This window comes from Capricornis sumatraensis, chromosome 22 (genome assembly GCF_032405125.1).
Source record: "Capricornis sumatraensis isolate serow.1 chromosome 22, serow.2, whole genome shotgun sequence".
Lineage (NCBI taxonomy): Eukaryota > Metazoa > Chordata > Mammalia > Artiodactyla > Bovidae > Capricornis > Capricornis sumatraensis.
In genome coordinates this window covers 55,438,766-55,459,083 of record NC_091090.1, presented here as the reverse complement: position 1 = coordinate 55,459,083, position 20,318 = coordinate 55,438,766, and the positions used below count along the sequence as shown (strand labels likewise).

The window sequence follows — 20,318 nt, the reverse complement described above, 5'->3', positions numbered from 1 at the left end:
CTCCTGCTCAGCGGTCCCGCCGCGGAGACGAGGTCCCCTCGCGCCTTGCCCTCGGCAGGAAACCGCCCGAGTGAGGTTCCCCTGGCCCGTGCGCCCGACTCGAGGTGCGTCCCCAGCGCCGCCTGGCCCCGCGCCCTCGGCTCTCGGTCCGCAGCCCACTACCGCATCCCGCGCACCCGGCTCCCTGCCCAGAGCCCCCAGACCAGCTGGGAGCCGGCCCTCCGCCAGCCCGGGTTCCGACCCGGCCCCGCGCCCCCGGCTCTGCGTCCGCAGCCCCTAGCCCAGCTCCGGCCCCGCGCCCCCGGCCCTCCGTCCGCAGCCCCCGGACCAGCCCCGCGCGCCCGGCCCTCTGCCCGGAACCCCCGGACCAGCCCCGCGCGCCCGGCCCCGCGCCCGCAGCCCCCACCCCGCCAGGAGGCGCCCCGGTCGGCCCCGCCCCGCGTAGGCCCCGCCCCGAGCGCGGCTTTTAAGCTTTATAAAGTTCCTCTTTCCTACCTCCGAGGCTAGTTTCACTGCTCGGACTTGGGACTCACCGCTGCCCTCAGCTCAAGTCGGGGCGAGGTAAGACTGGGGTCGGGAAGGACCCGGGCTGCGAGCCCGGGACCGCAGGAACCCGGCGCGAGGCCAGCCGTGTGGGGTCCGCCTCGGGGCCGCGCGGGGCACCGCAGCGTCGGCGCCAGGAGAGAGCACGCCCCTCGAGGGACCCCGACGCCCACCCCGTCTGCCCTTGGCCGGGGAGTCCCGAGGCCCCAGCGTCCGTGGGTCGGCCGAGCCCGGGCCCCGGAGGCCACGCGCGGGGCCGGGCGTGGTAACGAGGTCGCTGGGCCATCAGCGGCCGAGGGGGTCGTCGAAGGGACCCACACCGGGCGGCAGCCCTAACCGCGGGGGACGGCCCCTTCCTCCCGAGGCTGCTTCTGTTGCTCCTCGCTCCTGAGGGGCTCACAGTCCCCTCGGCCCCGAGCTCGCGTCTTCCCGACCGGTGGTGGAAGAGGAGGCGCTCCAAATTCAGGCCACTAGGGGCCCCGCGCTCCGCGACCCCCGCCTTCCCGGCACCTTCCCGCCCCCGCGCTCCCCGCGGGCCTCCCCGCCCGGCTGATGCTCGGCGCGCGGGGATCCCCCACGACGAGGCTGCGCTCGCCGCCTGAGGCCGGGTCCCTCTGCCGCGTGTGGCTCCCGGGCCACCTGGTCGTCGCTACCTGTCTGGGGCTCCGGGGCATTCTTGGGGCAAAGAGTGCGGGTTTCAGAGAGAGCCGCGGGGGAGCTGCCGCCGCGGCGCACCTGGAAGGCCAGGCCACCGGGGAGCCCGCGTGCGGAACACGCGGGGCCACCGGGGAGTGGGGGCGCGGGAGGGGGCGCGGGCGGAAACTGGCCGTGGCAGGGGGAATGCACTGTCCACGGCTTGGGCCTGGGCAGGGGAGCGGGAGTACGAGAGCAAACGGAGGCCCACGCGTGGTGGCGGCTGGATTTCGGGGGTGCGCGAAGATCAGAGCCCTGAGTCTGGGCAGCGTGCGGGCCGCGGGGGGAAGCGCGAGTGGAGCGTCCAGAAGGTGAGGTCGCGCACGAGCTCAGGGAGGCGGGAGGACGGCGCGCCACGGGCACGCACGAGCCGGGGCGGCTGAGAAGGGCCTTCTCTCGGGGCTTGGGCGTCACAGACTCAGCGGCGCGCGCCTCGCCGCCTCCGAGACTCTGCGGCCTCGTGGTCATTGCCGAGGGCCGCCTCCTCTCCCCGCAGCGCAGAGCGAGTGCCGGAGCGAAGCCTGGGTTGCGAAGGGACAGCGTCGGCGCGCGGGGCATGAACCTGGAGGGCGGCAGCCGAGGCGGCGAGTTCGGCATGAGCTCCGTGAGCTGCGGCAACGGGAAGCTCCGCCAGTGGCTCATCGACCAGATCGACAGCGGCAAGTACCCGGGGCTGGTGTGGGAGAACGAGGAGAAGAGCATCTTCCGCATCCCCTGGAAGCACGCGGGCAAGCAGGACTACAACCGCGAGGAGGACGCCGCGCTCTTCAAGGTGCCCGGGGCGGGGCTGGGAGGGGCCAGGGCCCGCGCGCCGACCCGACCCGGGCTCCGGGGGCCGGTCCGCGCCGCGCGCACCGGGCCTCGTGCGGGAGCGCGGGTGTCCCGCGGCTGCTCTGGTGACTTCGCAGAGGGCGGAGCCGGTGCCACGCCTGAGGGGCGCACGGTCCCCCGGAGTCAGATGCCCGTCCGCGCTCCCGCCGGGTAGAGGGGTGGGCCAAGGCTGCGCCTCTCTCTCCCTGGGGCCCTCTTTCTGGAACTTCGGGTACCTCCTCGCCTCCACGTACCGACTGCGTCTCTCCCTTGCGCGCGGGCAGCTGTGTGCGCCGCGCCGCTCGGGTCTGGTCCCTGCGCCCTCTCCACGCTGTCCCGCCCTCACGCCCCCTCTCTGGCCAGCGCTCTCCTTCGGCCTCTCTCTAGTCCTCCGGCGCGTCTCTCCCTCTGTCTCACTGTCTCTGTGACTCCCTCTTCCTGAGTCTCTCCCTGGAAAGTTTTCTCCGTCTCTCTCCCTTCCTCTTTCTCCTCTCTCTCCCTCTCAGGGTCTCCTTTGGGCCTCTCTCTGGGGGTCTCTCTTTGCCCCCGTGTGTGTGTGCCTGTCCTGACCGTTTTCCCCTTGGGCAGTTTACCCAGTGGCCAGTGCTTTAGGGCCCAGCCCCACCACCCGTGGGCAGAGCGTGGCAGGGGGACTTCCTCAGGAAACTTGCTGGAAGAGTGAGGCTCGCCTCAGGCTCCCTAACGTCCAGAGGTGCCCTGCGGTGGCCCCTGAGCCCTCAGCTCTGTCTTTGCTTCCAGCCTAACTGCTTCCTGAGGGGGTGGGCCTCTGTGGGGTCCTCAATCTCACCCTTCTTTCATAAACACCTGGTGTGTCTCTGTCCCACATTCCTGTGGACCTGAAGCCCCTGCCGCCATTCTTTGCTTTAGAAATACAATTTCCAGATTCTTTTCTGAAAGACCTGCATTTTAACTTTTCCCCACTTTTTCTCACCAGGCTTGGGCACTGTTTAAAGGGAAGTTTCGAGAAGGCATCGACAAGCCAGACCCTCCCACCTGGAAGACACGCCTGCGGTGTGCTCTGAACAAGAGCAACGACTTCGAGGAGCTGGTGGAGCGGAGCCAGCTGGACATCTCGGACCCCTACAAAGTGTACCGGATCGTCCCCGAGGGAGCCAAGAAAGGTGGGCTTGCCGGGCTGGGGCCGCCTGCGCTCGCGCCTCCCTGTCAGGGTCCTGTCTTCCGTCTGCTGCTGGCTCGCCTGGCCTCCCGTCCCAGCCCAGCAGGCGGTTTTCCCAGCTTCTGTGCCACAAGTTGAAGTTCTCGTGGTGTTGCTGCCGGATAGTGTCTCAGGCTCCTGGTCTCTCCTGTGTGTGCACCGCCTGTGTTTTCTAGGAAGTTCTCCTAGGATACGGGCCCGATTTCCAAGCCAGAAACGGAAAAGCTGTTTGAAACTTTACTTATTCATCTGTCTCTCGTGATTAGCCATTTTGAGATCTACATGTCTTTACATTTGTAGTAAGAGAAGTGTCAACATTCAGACTTTGCTGTGGTCAGCTGGGCTGCTTGTTGAAACTAAGGTTCCCACTTTCTAAGATTCTGACCCAGAGCAGAGCCCAGTTTAACAAACCACAGGTGACCTCACTAGATGGACGTCTGCTGGGGGAGCGCGTGCCACGAGGCCCATCGCCCTCGGGCTTCTCGACTCGGGCTCGCTTTGTGGCGCCTTGTAGGAGCCAGTTTAATGGCCTGGACAAACAATTGCCCAGGGAATTGCAGAAGAACGCCCTGCTTGTCAGCACTGCGCTCTGCATTCTAGGAACTGGACTCAGGTATTTTTCTAAGATTTGACGTTTCATCCTGTCAGTTCCTTCTTCACACCGCGCATTTCCCTCTTCCCCAAACCCTCAGGAGCAAAGCAGCTGACCATGGAGGACCCGCAGATGCAGCTGAGCCACCCGTACAGCATGCCGACCCCTTACGCCTCGCTGCCTGCCCAGGTGCGGGAGGGGCAGGGCTCCGAGCAGGGAAGGCTGGGCCTGTGAGGGGCACTTGGGCCAGGTCCCACGTGGCGGGAGCGGCCTGCAAACAGAAGCGAGCAGAACTCCGTTTTGCTGTTTGTCAAACTGCCGAGCCACGTCCCAGGTCACTGGATGGGTGTGTCAGTCTCCACCTGGTGCTGGGGTTTGAAGAGAGGGAGACGAGGGTGGGTATATCTGCTTGCTGGTTAGATTTCCCCACTGACTCTTCAGTCTTCTGGGAAACAGACCTTTTGTGGAAGCCAAAGATTTTGGAAGCCCAGGGCTTTGTCATGTGAAACCACAGGGCAGCTGACGCCGTTGGACTTTTCCGACGTGAATCCCAGCCCTGTTTTATCCACTTTGCTGGAAGGGAGGCAGAGCCCCCAGAAGGGCCCCTGGTTCAGCCATGTGATGAAGCGTCACATAAAGCCTCACATAGAGCGCCGCTTTACGGCACTGTCTCACTTGTGCTTTCGACTCTTCGTGGCGAGTTTCCACCACAGCTTTTCCTATAATAAGAGGATTTGGCTGCCCGCCACACAAGCGGTCCCGTAGGAGTCTGGGGGGCTCCCCCAGGCTGACCCCGAGCTGGCCGCTCTCCACTCCAGCCCCCCTCTGATTCCTCCAGCAGGTTCACAACTACGTGATCCCGCCCCATGACCGGGGCTGGAGGGAGTTCGTCCCGGACCAGCCGCACGCAGAGATCCCGTATCAGTGTCCCGTGACCTTCGGACCCCGCAGCCACCACTGGCAAAGCCCAGCCTGTGAAAATGGTAAGGGCGGGGCCTGTGGCCAGAGGGCCTGGCCCCTCCTGGCCTGACCTCCGGGCAGTCCCGTGGCTCTCTCCCTGCTCAGAGCTGCCGGGGAGGGCCCCGGGTGCAGTAAAGGAGGGCACGTGTCCCAGAGGACTCCGGGTCCACGGTGCCCAGCCCACTGTGCACCTGGACAGACTCGGGGCTGCGTCATGGAACCAGGGATCACGCCAGGCCCTGGGAAGCTGCCCTGCTTTTCACAGAATGTAAGCAATGTGCCCATCACTGCCCAGTGAGACTGAGGGCTGGGGACCACTTCCAGGTCCCCTGACCCCAGAGCCCAGCCACACAGGACAGGGAACATCAGAATTCAGACTGGCCGACTTTATGTTTAGTAAGCTAACGTGTTTGTCCCTCCTTGAATAATCTTAAATTTTATTTTTAATCTCGGGCAAGAAGCAGTTGATTTTGTTAGTGTTCCCAGAGAAGGCTGGACCGTCCCCTAACCCTGACTGTCTCTGTCTACACATCTGTAAAGCTGGCATCCCACAGCTGTGGCCCGACCCCCCTGCACCCACCTCAGCCCGCAGGGACCCCAGGGGATTTTTGTGCTGATAGATTTCTCTTAAGCAGTGGTGTGTCCAGGCAGTCGTTCCTGGGACTAGAGGTGACAGTAAGAAAGGGATGTGCAAGTCCTGTGAAGGAAACACAGAAGGTCTCCACAGAACAGGGCCTGGTGGGCGCTGCTCTGGGCTGGCTGCCGTGCTCCCTGCAGGCCTCCCGCACCTCAGAATGAGGCCTCTCTCAGAAGCACCAGTGTGCCAAGTGCAGAGAGAATTTCACACTGTGTGTTCAGTGCTTCAGAGCAGAAGCTGTCAGGGCCTGTGAGATAGTCGTTTACACAGAAATCCTGAGACCGTCAACACCTAGATCTTTTGAATGTTCTAGCAGTATCGGCTCCTTTTTAGTCATGTCCAGCTCACTCTTGGCTTATGGAATTGAAGAAGTAGCCTATTATTTAAGATTGGTTTTGAGTGACATATTTTTTTTAAGTCACAAAATTTGGTTTTATTAGCTTTTTAAGAGTGATTTGCAGCAAAAGTTGGCTTTCCATATTGTGGTGGGAGAGTCAGCTGGTGCTGGACAGGTTCCTGCAGTTCAGACCTGGGTCTGGTGCGTCAGCTCCGCTGAACTAGTGACCCTGATGCAGAGGGTAGGCTGGTGGACAGATCTTGACGCGTGAGAGACATTAAGTGATGCGCCAGCCAACTGAGGTTCTGGCACACACTCTCCATTAATGTCTCACGCAACACAGCTGCTGTGCCGGCTGGAGACGTGGTTCCCTTTCCTCCTGAACCCAGGAGCAGCAACTAAGGAACCAGGCCTGTCAACGTGTAGGGTTTTGGTCTGGCTCTTGGAGGTTGGAACTCATGTAGAGACCTGGGCTCAGCTCTGCTGTGAGCTCGCTGTGTGCATGGGGTGAATTGCACGGACTCTGGACTCAGTCACCCTGCCCATCAGCTGTGCAGGGACCGGGCACAGCCTTCCAGCTGTGAGACAAGTGATGCCTAGGGGTTGAGCCTGGTGCGCACGGTGGACACTGCAGTGTGGCCTGGAAAGTGACTGGGACAGTAGGTCTCAAGCATTCTCAGCAGACACACACACACACAGGTGACTCTGAGGCGCTGGAGGGGTTAAGGACAAAAAAAGAAGGGAAGGAAGGCAGGGAGAGAGGGAGGGAGAAGACTGCAGAGGTGACGCCAAGGTTCCTTCCAGCTGTGAAAAGCCTCCGTCCTTCTTCAGCCTTGGTTTTCCAGTAGGACCTCAGCCTCCTTGCCTCTCAGGAGGAGGTGTGTGCGGGGTGGGCAGTGTCGCTCTAGAGGGCCCAGGCCCTTCCCTCCCAGCCTGGTGCACCCCTGGGGCTGACGGGCCACCCTCAGGCAGAGGCAACTTCCCTCTGCATCCGAGGGACTCTGTTAGACAGCATCTGATTTTTATTTGCAAATGCAGGTTGCCAGGTCACAGGAACCTTTTATGCTTGTGCCCCGCCTGAGTCCCAGGCCCCCGGGATCCCCATAGAGCCAAGCATAAGGTCTGCTGAAGCTTTGGCCCTCTCAGGTGAGTGGGGCCCCCTGGAGGCGGCGTCTGCGAGGGTCCTGTCACCTTGGGTGGATTTGAAGGGTCCGTGAGCGCAGCTGGGGTCTGGAGTGGGTAGAAGAGTTGGCATCCGGGGCCAGCTTCCCAGCCTGACCCCCTTCTCCAGGTGACTCTGAGCCGTGTCAGCTCTCCAGGAATGTTCAGGTGCCCCAGTTCCATTTGCCAAGGGCCCCCTCCAGCCAGCTTCTCACACCGCACTGCAGGAGCTCCTCATCGCCCTTGCAGGCTTAGCTGCAAACAGGTGGCCCATCGGCTTCCCGGGACGCTAGTTCCGGGTTCTTTCTCCTCATCACGTGCAGTGCCTTCGCAGCCAGCATCTTGCTCTTCCTCTGAGTGTGGTGTGTCTCACAAACAAATCCAGATCAGATCTGGTCTTAAGAGTTTCACCTCTAAAAGAGGCCTGGATCTCAGCCATCTCACCTGTTTTAAGGAAAACACCTTGAGCTGTACTAAGCAGGTGTGATATATTTATATTTATCTTTAGATAATGTTTTGATTGTTTTAAAATGAGACTTGCATATGTTAAAAATGAATAGCTTATGCTTTGGGATTCTCAACCTGCTCCCTGCCCTTTTTGAAAATCAGCGACAGGAAACATAAGCTGGATTCTCCAGGTTTCAAGAGAGCACAGCTGGGGCCCTTCCTTGCTCCCGGGAGAGCTGGGCTGGCCGACGGGCTCTTTCTGGCTCTGAGGTTCTGGAGGCTTGCTGCTTTTTTCAGATGCTCCTGGATGGTGGAGGGAGCAGAGGTGTCTGAGCAGAAAGGCCTGTGTTGTTTTTAGAAACTTTCAAACCCTTTGCTTAAGCACTTAAGACTTGAGTGTGTGCCTAGAAAGTAGGAAATAAACAGCTATTTATATCCCTGTGACCTCGTGATTTCTGATGACGTTCAACGAAATGAAACCCTGAGTAGCCGACACCCACTCCTCTGGGTTCACAGCGGCTGGGAAGCGGCAGGAGTGGCAGAGGCGGCTGGAGGCAGTAACGTGGACTGTCTGAGCCTCAAAACTTACCCTTGAGGAATGAGAGCTTTCGTGGGTTTCTTTGGGTGCGCTCAGTACAGATTACCATCCTAGCCGTTTATCCAAGGTCAGCCACCCGCTCAGGCTTGAGCCCCACACAGTTCCCCCTCGTACTTCAAGGCCGGGGCCCTCGGCAAACCAGGCTGGTCCTTTCAGCCCATTGGTCAGATTTTAGAGAGGATTCTAAAATCAGCAAAATTTCAGAAATGAACTCATATTGTTTAGTTTTGGAGAAAGCATGGCTCTAGAGCCATCCTCAGACTCAAACACAAACCGAGGTGCGTCTCAGCTGACTTTACGCTTGGGCTGTTTGCTTCTCGAGGCAATTTTATAATAAGAGTAGAACATGCACAGTGAGGAAATAAGTTAAAAATCAGTAAAAGCGAAAATGTGACATAAAAACGTAGTCCCACCACTCAGAGCTCACCAGCTATCAAGGCTCGTCCTTCCCCAAACTTCAGTGTGCTGCTGTGTGTATGATTTTCTTTTCCTAAATGACATCATACTGATGTTTTTAGTGTAGTTTTGGATGTGTGGACATATTTGCCTTTTTTCTGAAAGACCACTGTACTTTTTTGCCTATAAGAATTATTTAAGGTAAGGTTTACTTCTTCCAAAGTCAAAACTGACGGCCAAGCTTAAAGTGAGCTTTTGTTTGGTGGCGTGTGACCTGGTGCGTTAGACATAAATGCTGTCATCACCGCTACTGAGCTCTTCCCCGAATTCTGTGTCCCACACACTTGGAAAAATGCTGGGCTAGAGAGCGTCACAGACTGACGCAGAAGTCCTCCACCATTGGGCGGGCTCAGGCTCAGAGAGGGTCATAGGCCTTGCAGTGTCTGCCCCCAGACCCCTTGGCACAGGCGTCCCGCCAGCGACGCTCTTCTCGGGCCGTCGCCTGGCCCCCTGCCGAGCACCAGCCCCAGGCCCCCGGCGCGGAGCCCGCACTGACCGCCAGGGCTGTGCTTGCAGACTGCCGGCTCCACATCTGCCTGTACTACCGGGAAATCCTGGTCAAGGAGCTGACCACGTCCAGCCCCGAGGGCTGCCGGATCTCCCACGGCCACACCTACGACGCCAGCAGCCTGGACCAGGTCCTGTTTCCCTACCCGGAGGACAACAGCCAGAGGAAGAACATTGAGAAGCTGCTCGGCCACCTGGAGAGGGGCGTGGTCCTCTGGATGGCCCCCGATGGGCTCTATGCCAAGAGACTCTGCCAGAGCAGGATCTACTGGGACGGGCCCCTGGCGATACCCAGCGACCGGCCCAACAAGCTGGAGAGAGACCAGACCTGCAAGCTGTTTGACACGCAGCAGTTCCTCTCAGGTGAGGTGGAGAGGCTCGGCCGGAACGGGGCGCCTGTGCGAGCTGGGCCTGGGAGCGTGGAGCTGGTGATGCTTGGCGTGCCCCCCGCGAGGGCCATGGCAGCACGTCGCTCGGCAGGGCTTCCTTCTCTGCGGCCCTGCGCCCACCCGGCCCGACCCCAGAGTAGCTCTCCTGTGGGCTCACCTGTCACCCCATCTGCGGGGGCCTGTGAAGAGCGGGAGATCGTCCCGGGGCTGTGGTGCAGGCTGAGGTCTTAAAGTTTGAGGACGTACCTACTCCCCACCGGCCAGTGAGGCTCCTGTTTTCCTGGCACAGCGGCCGCAGCAGCATATTTGTGATGGTTCAGCTCTGTTGTGGCCCCTGGAAACACTAAGAGTTCGGGACGCATCACCAGCGCTCGTGGCTGTGAGATGCACCGCCCTCAGCAGACGTCTCCCAGCAGGCGGGACCCCGCGAGTGTGCAGAACTGATTTTGCAGAGGGGAATTTATGAGTTGTTTCTAGATTTCAAATCACATTTTCCAGAGTCACCAGGTTTTGTTTTCCTAGTATTGATTTCGTGGCAGTTAAATCGGGTCCCGGGCTTTTGTGAGCCCTGCGGCCACCTTGTGGGGGAGTCCGTCCCCAGCGTCCATTCGGCTGTCCCCATCATCAGGCCTCTTCTGGATGGAGAGCTGGTTCTCCCTCATCCTTAGCTCTTTTTGTATGAGCGCCTCCTTCAGAAACAGCCTGTGTCTGGGCTTTCCTGGGCCTCCCTTCCCCGAAGCTGCTTCTTGATTCAGCTTACCTGGAGCACAGCCCCTGCAGTCCGCCAGCAGAGACGGTGCTCAGCTCCGGGGTCTGTGGCTCCCATTTGCTGAGGCTGCTCTAGATTCTCTTTCATTGCCCAAGCAAACATGTCCCTGGTGACTCACTCTCCCCAAGAGGCAAACCGGGAGAAGGAGGGAGAGCTAACCTCTGGTCCCTGGCAGCAATCCCTGCCTGACCCAGGCCTCGCAACACATGGGGCCCTGGGCCCAGCGTGCGGACCGCCTGCCACGGGGCTCACGGAGGAGCCAGGGGTCTGAGGTCTGTGGCCAAGTCCGAAAGAGCCTGGCTCTGGGCCTCCTTGAGGTGACAGGTCTTGGATTCAGAAGGTTCGCTGTGGGTGGGAGGGCTTCATCCTGGAGAAGGGGCCCGCGCCTCTTGGGGTGTCTCTGGCCCCGCAGCTGCAGGAAGGGAGCTCTGTTGTGCATGGCCGTCAGCCTCTGGGACTGTGGGCCCGTCGTGTGGGGCCGTGCGCTTCTTCATGAGGGACTCTACGCCCCCTCATGAGGGGCTGTGTGTCCCTTCATGTCCTCACGTGAGGCTGTGTGTCCCCTCATGTGGGGCCGTGTGCCCCCTCATGTCCTGACGTGAGGCTGTGTGCCCCCCCATGTCCTCATGGGGGGCTGTGTGCCCTTTCATCTGGGGCTGTGTGTCCCTCATAGGGGACTGTGTGTCCCCTCATGTGGGGCTGTGTGCCCCCTCGTGTGAGGCTGTGCGGTCCCTCATGTGGGGCTGTGTGCCCCCTCGTGTGGGGCTGTGTGTCCTTCATGTGAGGCTGTGTGTCCCCTCATGTCCTCATGTGGGGCCGTGTGCCCCCTCATGTCCTCATGTGGGGCTGTGTGTCCCTCATGTGGGGCTGTGTGTCCCTCATGTGGGGCTGTGTGTCCCTCATGGGGGGCTGTGTGTCCCTCATAGGGGACTGTGTGTCCCTCATGGGGGGCTGTGTGTCCCTCATGTGGGGCTGTGTGTCCCTCATGGGGGGCTGTGTGTCCCTCATAGGGGACTGTGTGTCCCTCATGGGGGGCTGTGTGCCCCTCACGTGAGGCTGTGTGTCCCTCATGTGAGGCTGTGTGTCCCCTCATGTCCTCATGGAGGGCTGTGCGTCCCCTCATGTGGGGCCATGTGCTCCCTCATGAGGGGCTGTGTGTCCCTTCGTGTCCTCACATGAGGCTGTGTGTCCCTCATGTGGGGCTGTGTGTCCCTCATGTGGGGCTGTGTGTCCTTCATGTGGGGCTGTGTGTCCCTCATGGGGGGCTGTGTGTCCCTCATAGGGGACTGTGTGTCCCTCATGGGGGGCTGTGTGCCCCTCACGTGAGGCTGTGTGTCCCTCATGTGAGGCTGTGTGTCCCCTCATGTCCTCATGGAGGGCTGTGCGTCCCCTCATGTGGGGCCATGTGCTCCCTCATGAGGGGCTGTGTGTCCCTTCGTGTCCTCACATGAGGCTGTGTGTCCCTCATGTGGGGCTGTGTGTCCCTCATAGGGGACTGTGTGTCCCTCATGTGGGGCTGTGTGTCCCTCATGGGGGGCTGTGTGTCCCTCATGGGGGGCTGTGCGTCCCCTCGTGGGGGGTTGTGCGCCCCCTCGTGTGGGGCTGTGTGTCCCTCATAGGGGACTGTGTGCCCCCTCATGGGGGGCTGTGTGTCCCCTCGTGTGGGGCTGTGTGCCCCCTCGTGTGGGGCTGTGCAGTCCCTCATGGGGGGCTGTGCGTCCCTCGTGTTGTCTCCGACCAGGAGCTGCCTCGGTCTCGCTCTTCCCCTGTGAGCCAGGGCTATGCTCTGTGCTAGGGCAGCCTCTCGTCTTGAAGTGTTTTCTGAGGTTCAGGGAGGAAACTGTGAACTAAAAGCTGCAGCTGTGCAGACAGGCCCCTCCAGTCAGGGATTCCCGCGAACCTTCTTGAGCCGCCAGGCCTCTCAGCCAACTGTTTCAGAGAAGTGAGCCAACACAGGGGCGTGGGTGTCACCCCCGCCCCCTCACAGTGTGGAAGCCTGGCACACGTTCTGCTGAAGTCAGTTAGGTTTGATTTGAATTCTGGAAGAAAAAAAAAAAAAGCAGGAAGTCAATGGTCCAGTGAGTTAGCTAGAAACTTCTTCGGTTGAAGAGAACAGTGGAAATCTTTGATATCTACCCATTCAGGATCTGCAACCTTCTGGGGACAGCCCCGCAGCCCGCGCGCACATCTGATAAGGCCAGGAGGCTGTGCGCACGCGGCCGCGCCCATGTGAGCCTCCTCTGCGGACTGACATGTGCTCTGGGGGCGGGGCCAGGGCGCTGGTGCACGTGGGCGGCGCGGGCCTGGGGCCTCATCCCACCCTCCCTTCTGAGGGAAGCAGCTCAGAGTCACCGGGTCTCCAAGATAACGTCCTGCACTCTGCGGATGTCGGAGGCCGTGGGCAACACAGACTGCGGCTTAGAGGTCCTGGGTCAAATCAGAAACTTCTGATTTTTTTGGAAAAAGCAGATTCTCCTCGTGTAAACGATTCTTTTGGCTAAACACAGCTCCATTTCCTTTTCGGCCTCCCCTACTCCTTTCCGAGACCTTTGCCTCCTTGTGGGTCCAAAGCTGCAAAAGGAGCCCCCCTCTTGGGGTGCAGCCCCCTCGAGGTGAAGGTGATGCCCAGGGGAGACCTGTGGAAACAAACACTCATGTGCACCCCGCATCTGGTCCCACCCTCACCGCTGTCTGGCCCCCACACCCGCGTGGGCTCCCATCCCTGCCCCGCGTCCAGCGTGCGGGTCTCTGAACTGCTTCCGTTGGTCTGCAGAGCTGCAGGCGTTCGCGCACCACGGCCGGCCACTGCCGAGGTTCCAGGTGACTCTGTGCTTCGGGGAGGAGTTCCCAGACCCTCAGAGGCAGCGCAAGCTCATCACTGCCCACGTGAGTGTCTGCTTACCTTCGGGTGAATCAGGGCAGGACCCCACTTAGAGGAGTTCAGATGGGAAATAAGTGCCCTGGGCCCTGGGCAGAGTGGGAGGATGTCCGGTGAGCAGCCTCCCCGCCCTGGACACCTGCCCATCACCACCTGGGGTGACCTCTGGCCTGCACTGCACCCATCCCATCTGTTTTGCTTTCCAAGGAAATAGTCATATTCCCATTTCATAGGGATTTAAAAGGATGGGGCTAAAAGTTGCCCTTTAAAATTCTTGACATTTAATGTTACTTTAAAAATGCCTTCTAGCTGATCTCCCCTTAAGGGGAAGCTTTCGCCCTGACTTGAGTATTGTGTAAGCCCCTCCAAAAGGCCCCCATCCTCTCTTGTTTCTGGTTGTTAGAATTTCTTTAATTGTCGCAAGCTGAGGGCTGCGTGTGTTTGGTGGAGCAGAATCTCTTATGGCCTTTGGGCAGCTCAGGTCATGGTCTCGCTTTCCAGCAGAGTCTAGCATGGGCTCACCTGCACCGAGTAAACATCTTTCACAGAAAAGGAAAGCAGGAAGGTTTAGAGAAATAACATGTAGCATTAATTTGCCACAGAAAGCAGAGTTTTGAATACTTGGAATTTTCAAATTTGAAATTGAAAGCCTCTGTGTGGCTGTGACCTGTGGAAGTTATTAACAAGCCCAGGTGACAAATAGCAGCAGAGAACGTCACACCAAACAATAATAGAATTCAGGTCACATCTTTTAAAAAAAGATTTTAATTAAAATTTAAAAAAAACTTTTAATTATATTTTAGAGTATAGCCAACTAACAATGTTGCGATAGTCTCAGGTGGCCAGCAAAGAGACTTGGCCACACACATATGTATCCACACAACCCCTGCTTCTTGATTATAAAGTCAAGAAACAACTGACCAACCAACAGAAATATAGTCCCCATAAATCTTTAGAGTTTTCTCGTGAATTCTCTCACTGACCGACAGTTACTGATATAATAACGGATTCTTGTTAACAACTGTCCAAGGACTGAATGACCTCGGCACGGGCACACGGCACCTCGGAAGATGGTGGTGAGCCCTGCGTCTGAGTCTCGGGGCTGCACGCACTGGCCTGGGTCAGCCGGGACCCTGGGTGCACCCAGGAGTCTTGCTCCTCTCCTCGTGGATTGGATTTGCTTCAGTGGCTTCAGATGAGTTATGCTTGAGCCACTATATGTGGGCTCGTGCACCTGACAGGATGAATGTGCCCCGCTTCTTACTGTGAGTTCAGAAAAAGCTGAGCTTGAATTCTCTGGTGAATGCGCTCCACCCTCATACTGAGACTAGAGGGATCTGGGGTCAGCTAACTTCCCTTTCTCCACCATCCCTGTTAAACGCCAGATGTGGAAAAATAAGTCCACTGGTCTAACTTACCGGATTACCTTAAACTTTAATGAGACTCAGGTTTGATCCCTGGGTCAGGAAGATCCCCTGGAGGTGGGCTTGGCAACCCGTTCTGGTGCTCTTGCCTGGAGAATCCCATGGACAGAGGAGCCTGGCTAGCTGCAGAACATAGGGTTGCAAAGAGTGGGACGCAACGGCAGTGCCTGAGCCCGCGTGCACCTTGAACTCACCCTTAGTTTGGTCGTTTTGCCAATGTGCTTTGTTTAGTTCTCGTTTAGTATAAATTTCAAGTGGCAGTTGGTTTACAAACAGCGTTATGACCTTTCCGTTCAACTGAAGCGCAAAATTCAGGAGATCCTGTTTGTAGGTCAGCGTGTCCTCCAGAAGGCTCCTCACATGACATGTCCTCACGGTCGCAGCACTTCAGTGCACGTGTGACCGTGTCCTCAGATGTGGAGGCTTCTTGCCAGATGGCCATGATGTCTTGTTTCAATCTTCACTGCAGGTTGAACCTCTGCTAGCCAGACAGCTGTATTATTTTGCCCAGCAAAACAGCGGACACTTCCTCAGGGGCTACGACCTGCCCGAGCACGTCGGTGGCCCGGAGGACTTCCACAGGCCCCCGAGACACTCCTCCATCCAGGAGTGAGAGCCCCGGGGCCGGAGACGGCGCGCGTGCAATACGCGCACAGAGAGCCGCTGGCTGAGCCCCTGCTCCTTCTCTGCAAAATGGGGAATGGGGGCTTCAGTCCCACTCCTGAGGAGAACATTGGTAGAGAATCGACGTGACAGATGAGCTTTTTCCAGGAGAAAGAATGCTTTTCAGGATCTTCTGCGGACGAATGTGAAACTCATCGTCACGTGGTTTACATTTACTGACTTGCTGTCTCCAGTCTGATGTGAACTCTTTCTTGCGTGAAGAGCGAGAAGCCTGTGCTTCATTGCTGACCACTAGGATGGCACGAAGGGGCCCAAGTGCCAGCCTGTTTCTCAGGGAAGTAGAACCTACGTGTGAGGCCATCCTGCCCAGAGGAGGAGCGCTCCAGCTGCTGGGGGTGACGCGCCTCGGGACGCTGACGGCAGGACAGACTCAGCTCCTGGGGTCCCCACCTTCCCGGGGTCCCTCCCTGGGTGGCCCACCACCTCCTGCCTGCAATCCCCGCACCCCCAGGCCCAGAACCCAGCTGGTATGGCCCTGTGGTGTTTCTCGAGCCAAAAGCATCAGGGCCACCCTGAGTACCAGGTTTTGTCACTTCGTACTCATTGGAAAAGACTCTGATGCTGGGAGGGATTGGGGGCAGGAGGAGAAGGGGACGACTGAGGATGAGATGGCTGGATGGCATCACGGACTCGATGGACGTGAGTCTGAGCGAACTCTGGGAGACGGTGATGGACAGGGAGGCCTGGTGTGCTGTGATTCATGGGGTCACAAAGAGTCAGACACGACTGAGCGACTGAACTGGACTGAACTGAGCTGACTGGTTAAGATATCTTTTGTTTGTCTTTTATCTCTCATGCTATAGAAATTATTGCTATAGCAAAAAGAGAGAGACCGACAGATCAGCACCCCGAGATGTGTTTCTGAAGCTTGGTGAGCGTTTCCCCTCCTGTCCTGTTTGTTAGGAGACCGGCTACCATGGCAACACTACGTCCCCGGGGAGGGCCCTGCGCGAGGGCAGGACGGCGCTCTGCAGATTGAGCAACTGCAGGCCCAGGGAGCTGTTTTTGCTTATTTTGTATATTACATGCTTCCTCATGCCAGTGACAGTTTGACAGGGCCTTAAAATTATTGGGCTTTTTCCAAACACAGCTTTTTATAGAATCACTAAGATATCTACTTGCTTAAGTGAACTTAACCACTTATTTGTTGTTCCTTTTGGAAAAGTACAGATGTTTGGACCATGGTGCAGCAGCTTATTTTTGTCCTACTGGGAACTAATTGCCATGACTTTTAGGCTCAGTGTACAAACTGATATTCTCTTATTCTAGTCTGTGTCTTTAAGTCATTCAACAAACTTGCATTAGACAGATTGTAGCTTTTAACCAGCTTAGTAAGCAATGAAGCCTGAAAATGTCATTTCTTTTTCTTTTTTTTTGGGGGGGAAGATGTTTTTAGGGATAAAATAATACGTATTAACTACAGAAATGTTAGACAGTATAAAAAGGCAAAACCCAAAGCGAATCTTCCTATTTTCCAATCCAACCTCGTCCACAAGAAGAATTCGATTCTTCCAACAGATTTTACTTTTCTACAGATACACACAAACTTAAAAAAAAAATCTCAAGGGTCCTTTGTGCCCCCACACATGCAGACTTACCTGCTCCTGGGGCACTTCTGCCAAGCCCACCTTGAGGCCCGCAGCGCAGTCTAAGCGGTTCATTAGGCAGGCGGAGGGAGCCCCTTCCGACAGCGGATTGCACTCCGTGGGCTACGGTGACTTATACATCTCATAGATGTGAGCATCTGGGGTACATTACCCCCAGGGGGCAGGAGGGGCAGACACGCGGCTCCCTCGCCTCCTTTCCAACATGAAGCTGCTCTGGCTCAAGCTCCGTGTCTGGCAGATGCTGTTGGCTGGGGCCACAGCCCGTCCACGTGCATAGCGCGTGTGCGCCGTGGCTTTCTGCGGTCTGGGGGACCCACGGCGTGGGGCGGCAGATGAACCGTGAAGCAGTCTGGGTGAGGGACCCCGACGTGGGCTCAGCAGCTCCGTGTGTTGTTAGTGGAGGACGCTGTCAAGTTTAGGCCCTTGTCATTTGGAAGAGTTTTAGGTCCGCGGGGAAGGTCTCGGGGGCTCCCCTGGCTTGTTTCTTGTTCCTGAGGTTTGGTCACACCACGGGCAGAGACCGGCGTCTTTGGAGCACCACAGAGAGCTCCTTCACATCATGGTTTCGGAAGCTCCTCAGTCACCACTCGGAGACCCAGCCAGGCGGTCGTTTCGCAGTGGAGAAGCTGCTCCACGTGGCCCAACAAGCCCACGACCGTGGGGACCACCTGAGTCCAGCTGTGCCCAGCGTGAGCAGAGAGGCTTCCGTGGGCTCAGCTGTGAACAAGGCTCTCTTACCAGGTCCCTGCGAGCAAGCCCGGGTGCAGGTCTGACGTGGGCTGTGTCCTCAGACTGGTGATCGAGCTGCGTCCCCGGGGAAGGCTGCACCAGTGAAGGTCTTTTATTTCTGTGAATCATTTTATTAGCGAAAATCCAGACACAGCGTAAGCCCTCCCATCCTCCTGCGGTCACATCACCCCACTCTCCACAGGCGGGTCTCCTCTGAAGGTGCTGAGCTTCCATAAGCTCTGTGTCTTTGTTACCTGTCTCCATAAACAGCTGTAGCTCACTGTGTAGCTCACGCCATCTGCCTGCCATGTGCGTCATCTTGCAACTGGCCTTTCGGGCCCCGACTCGGGGCTGGACACGTGTCAGCGTGTGGGGGGTGGCCTCGTCCAGCCCTGTTTCCCGATGTGGAAGATCATGAGGGCCGGTTCCCGGTTTCTCTTTTCACCGCTTTTAAGAAGGCAAGTGTGTGCAGCACAGCTGAAGTGCAGGAGACAGGCCAGCCTCCTCCAGGGCAAACTCGCCGTTAGCCTCTTGGGGAGGGGGCTTTGCGGGTGCAGAGGGCCTCCCGCTGCCCAGCCTCCCTCCTGGGACTGTCCAGGCCGAACAGTCCTTGGACAGTTGTACATAATCTTGTCATGAATTTTGCTGTGAATTGCTTTTCAAAGCAGATTTTTATTTGTGATATTTTGAATCTTAATAAAGGTTTTAAAGGGCAGTTTTTCATGGGCTGTGTTACTGAGCCCTCATCTCGACAGCTCTTTAAACACTCCCTCCTCCTGTTGCGTTCAGCAGCCTGTTTCCTTCCTGGCTGCGATGAGCCTCCCAAAAATCAGATCTCACACGTTCAGCTTGTTTTTAAAAAAAACACACACCCTGCCGCGCGTCCCAGTGTCGAGCAGCGCCCCGCCTCACTCCCGACCACCGTGAGGGTCTCAGCGCTGAGGACCTGTGTCGACGCTGCCTTCTGTTCCATCGCTGTTGCTAACGGGAAAGGGGTGTCAGTTCACCAGCATCCAGACTGTGGACAGTGATAAGCTGTGTGCGGGGAGGGCACAGATGAGACAGAACCCCACCCCAGGGCCTGCGCCCCTCCCCCGGATCTTCAGCCCCAGCTCCTGCCCCCACCTGTGCTGTTAAAACCCTTGCAGCTGAAGACTGTGATGCTCTCAGAAGCCTGTGTGTCCTTTGCATCTAGGAATCCTAGAATGCTAGATCTGAATAATTTCAGATTTGCTAAGTGGTAACCAAATCAAAATAATGGGGAAATAAACTATTACACTGCTCTGGGGGCTGTCTGCTCAGAAAGTGTGGGTGGACTTAGTCTCACAGCAAGTTTTGTTCAAACAGCCTGTCCGTGCGTTGCATCTGAAAGAGGCTTTCGAGGGGTTCTGTGCCCTTGAGCTTGGTCTCAGGTGATGCTCCGCATCTGTCAGGTACCGCAGGCGTGAGCCTTTCTCCACCCACAGGGCGGGGCTGGCTATCCTGGGCTCAGTCTCCTCAACAAGCATCTCCTTTTACGTGAAGCATGCCTCTGCTGGGAGAATCATCTTCCACGTCGTCTCTCTCGAAAGAAGCTCCAGGGGTCGAGTGAGGTCATCTTTTTCCAGGAGATGCTGTCCCTGAGCTGACCCAGGCAACCGGCTCAGTGTTTTCTGAACTAGTTATGAGTCCTGGGCTGTTACAGGACCTGGAGAGCCAGGAACTCTTCAGTGACCTCTGTCCACCGGGGTACAGCGTGTGGCCCACAGCTGTCCAGGCAGACTTGCTGGAGGGTGGGGACCCTGGCGCTGTCAGCGGGCATCTGGTCCAAAATAATATAAAGTTCATTTTATCCCAGTCCTGGAGCTAATGGTCAGAAGTTTGGAACCTGTGGACATCTTATGATCTTTGAAAGCTGTTGCTTCACTTCTTTAGAAATTACCGTTCTCTATCCCCCCAACCACCACCTGCCCCTGCCTTCCCATCAGGCGGGCATGATGGTGGCTTCGCAGAGAATCATCCCAGCAGATAAGGGCTCTTTGCCTCCTCTGGCCTCTCCTTCAGGTCAGGATCCCACAGCGGCCCGGTGCCTCCTCTCCCGGAAAGCCTCTCCTGGCTGCCCGGCTGCCGCCCCCACCCAGGGCCCAGCTCCGGCCGTGGCCCTTCTGGAGGCGTTTCTTGCCCCAGTGTGTACACCCCCCACACCCCGCCTGGCTCACTCCCCGGCAGAAAGACAACACTGGTCCTTGGTGGAAAAAGGGAGGGCTCAAGGAGGCTGGGAGTTTAAGAAAGATCAACCGCCCCTTCAGCCCTCTGGACGCTCACCCGGACCAGAGAAAGATGCTCAGAGCCGAGGAAAAGGGCTGCGTGAGAAGAAATGCATGTCCAGGCGTCGGCTTCTCCCGGGTGAAGGCCAGCTGTCCTCCTGGAAAGAGGAACCGCGAGGCAGACCTGGGAAGAGGGAGCCGGAGGAGCCGTCCGTGCACGCCGGGGCGGGCTGAGCCGTGGGTGTCGGCGGTGTCTGCACGGAGGCCACGCTGAGGGCCAGCACCAAGCTGAGTGCCAGCCCGAGGGAAGGAGTGCGATCCGAAGGGAGCAGAGGCCGAGCTCCCTTGGTGGCGTGAGCGCTAAAATGAAACTGCACTGCTGAGCGACACACGCCGTGTTTCTTAGAAACATCAGCCTCGGCTCAGAGCTGCACCTGCCGCGCGACCCTGGTCATGTTCATTCTGGGCTGTAGTCACTGCTCACTAATTTTCTTTCGTAAAATAAAGTCCTTGAAGACAGGTGCTGGTCTCGCGTCCTGGTGCATGCGGGGCCTGCCCTCGAAACTCAGAAGGCAGTGTCGGGCGTGTGGGTTACTCGAAAGCCACTGCAGCATGCCTGGTGGGGACATGCTCGTCAGGGTTGCGTGGAGGCCCATCTCGCAGGGCACAGAGCG

The 20,318-nt window shown here is 58.0% G+C and overlaps 1 protein-coding gene across 1 annotated transcript; it reads left to right on the top strand.

Annotated features, from left to right (window-relative positions):
- Positions 1-539: 539 nt before the first annotated feature.
- Positions 540-14,991, top strand: IRF4 (interferon regulatory factor 4). The gene is made up of 9 exons (XM_068961020.1): positions 540-561; positions 1,733-2,008; positions 3,002-3,188; positions 3,916-4,004; positions 4,654-4,798; positions 6,788-6,895; positions 8,928-9,281; positions 12,850-12,962; positions 14,848-14,991. Exons 2-9 carry the CDS (start codon positions 1,793-1,795, stop codon positions 14,989-14,991), a joined length of 1,356 nt encoding a protein of 451 aa, XP_068817121.1. The 5' UTR covers positions 540-561; positions 1,733-1,792.
- Positions 14,992-20,318: the final 5,327 nt, after the last annotated feature.

Coding starts and splice junctions, on each gene's coding strand:
- IRF4 (XM_068961020.1), top strand. CDS start 1,793: ATGAACCTGGAGGGCGGCAGCCGAGGCGGCGAGTTCGGCATGAGCTCC. Junction 2,009..3,001: donor AGGACGCCGCGCTCTTCAAG/GTGCCCGGGGCG, acceptor TTTTCTCACCAG/GCTTGGGCACTGTTTAAAGG. Junction 9,282..12,849: donor CACGCAGCAGTTCCTCTCAG/GTGAGGTGGAGA, acceptor GTTGGTCTGCAG/AGCTGCAGGCGTTCGCGCAC.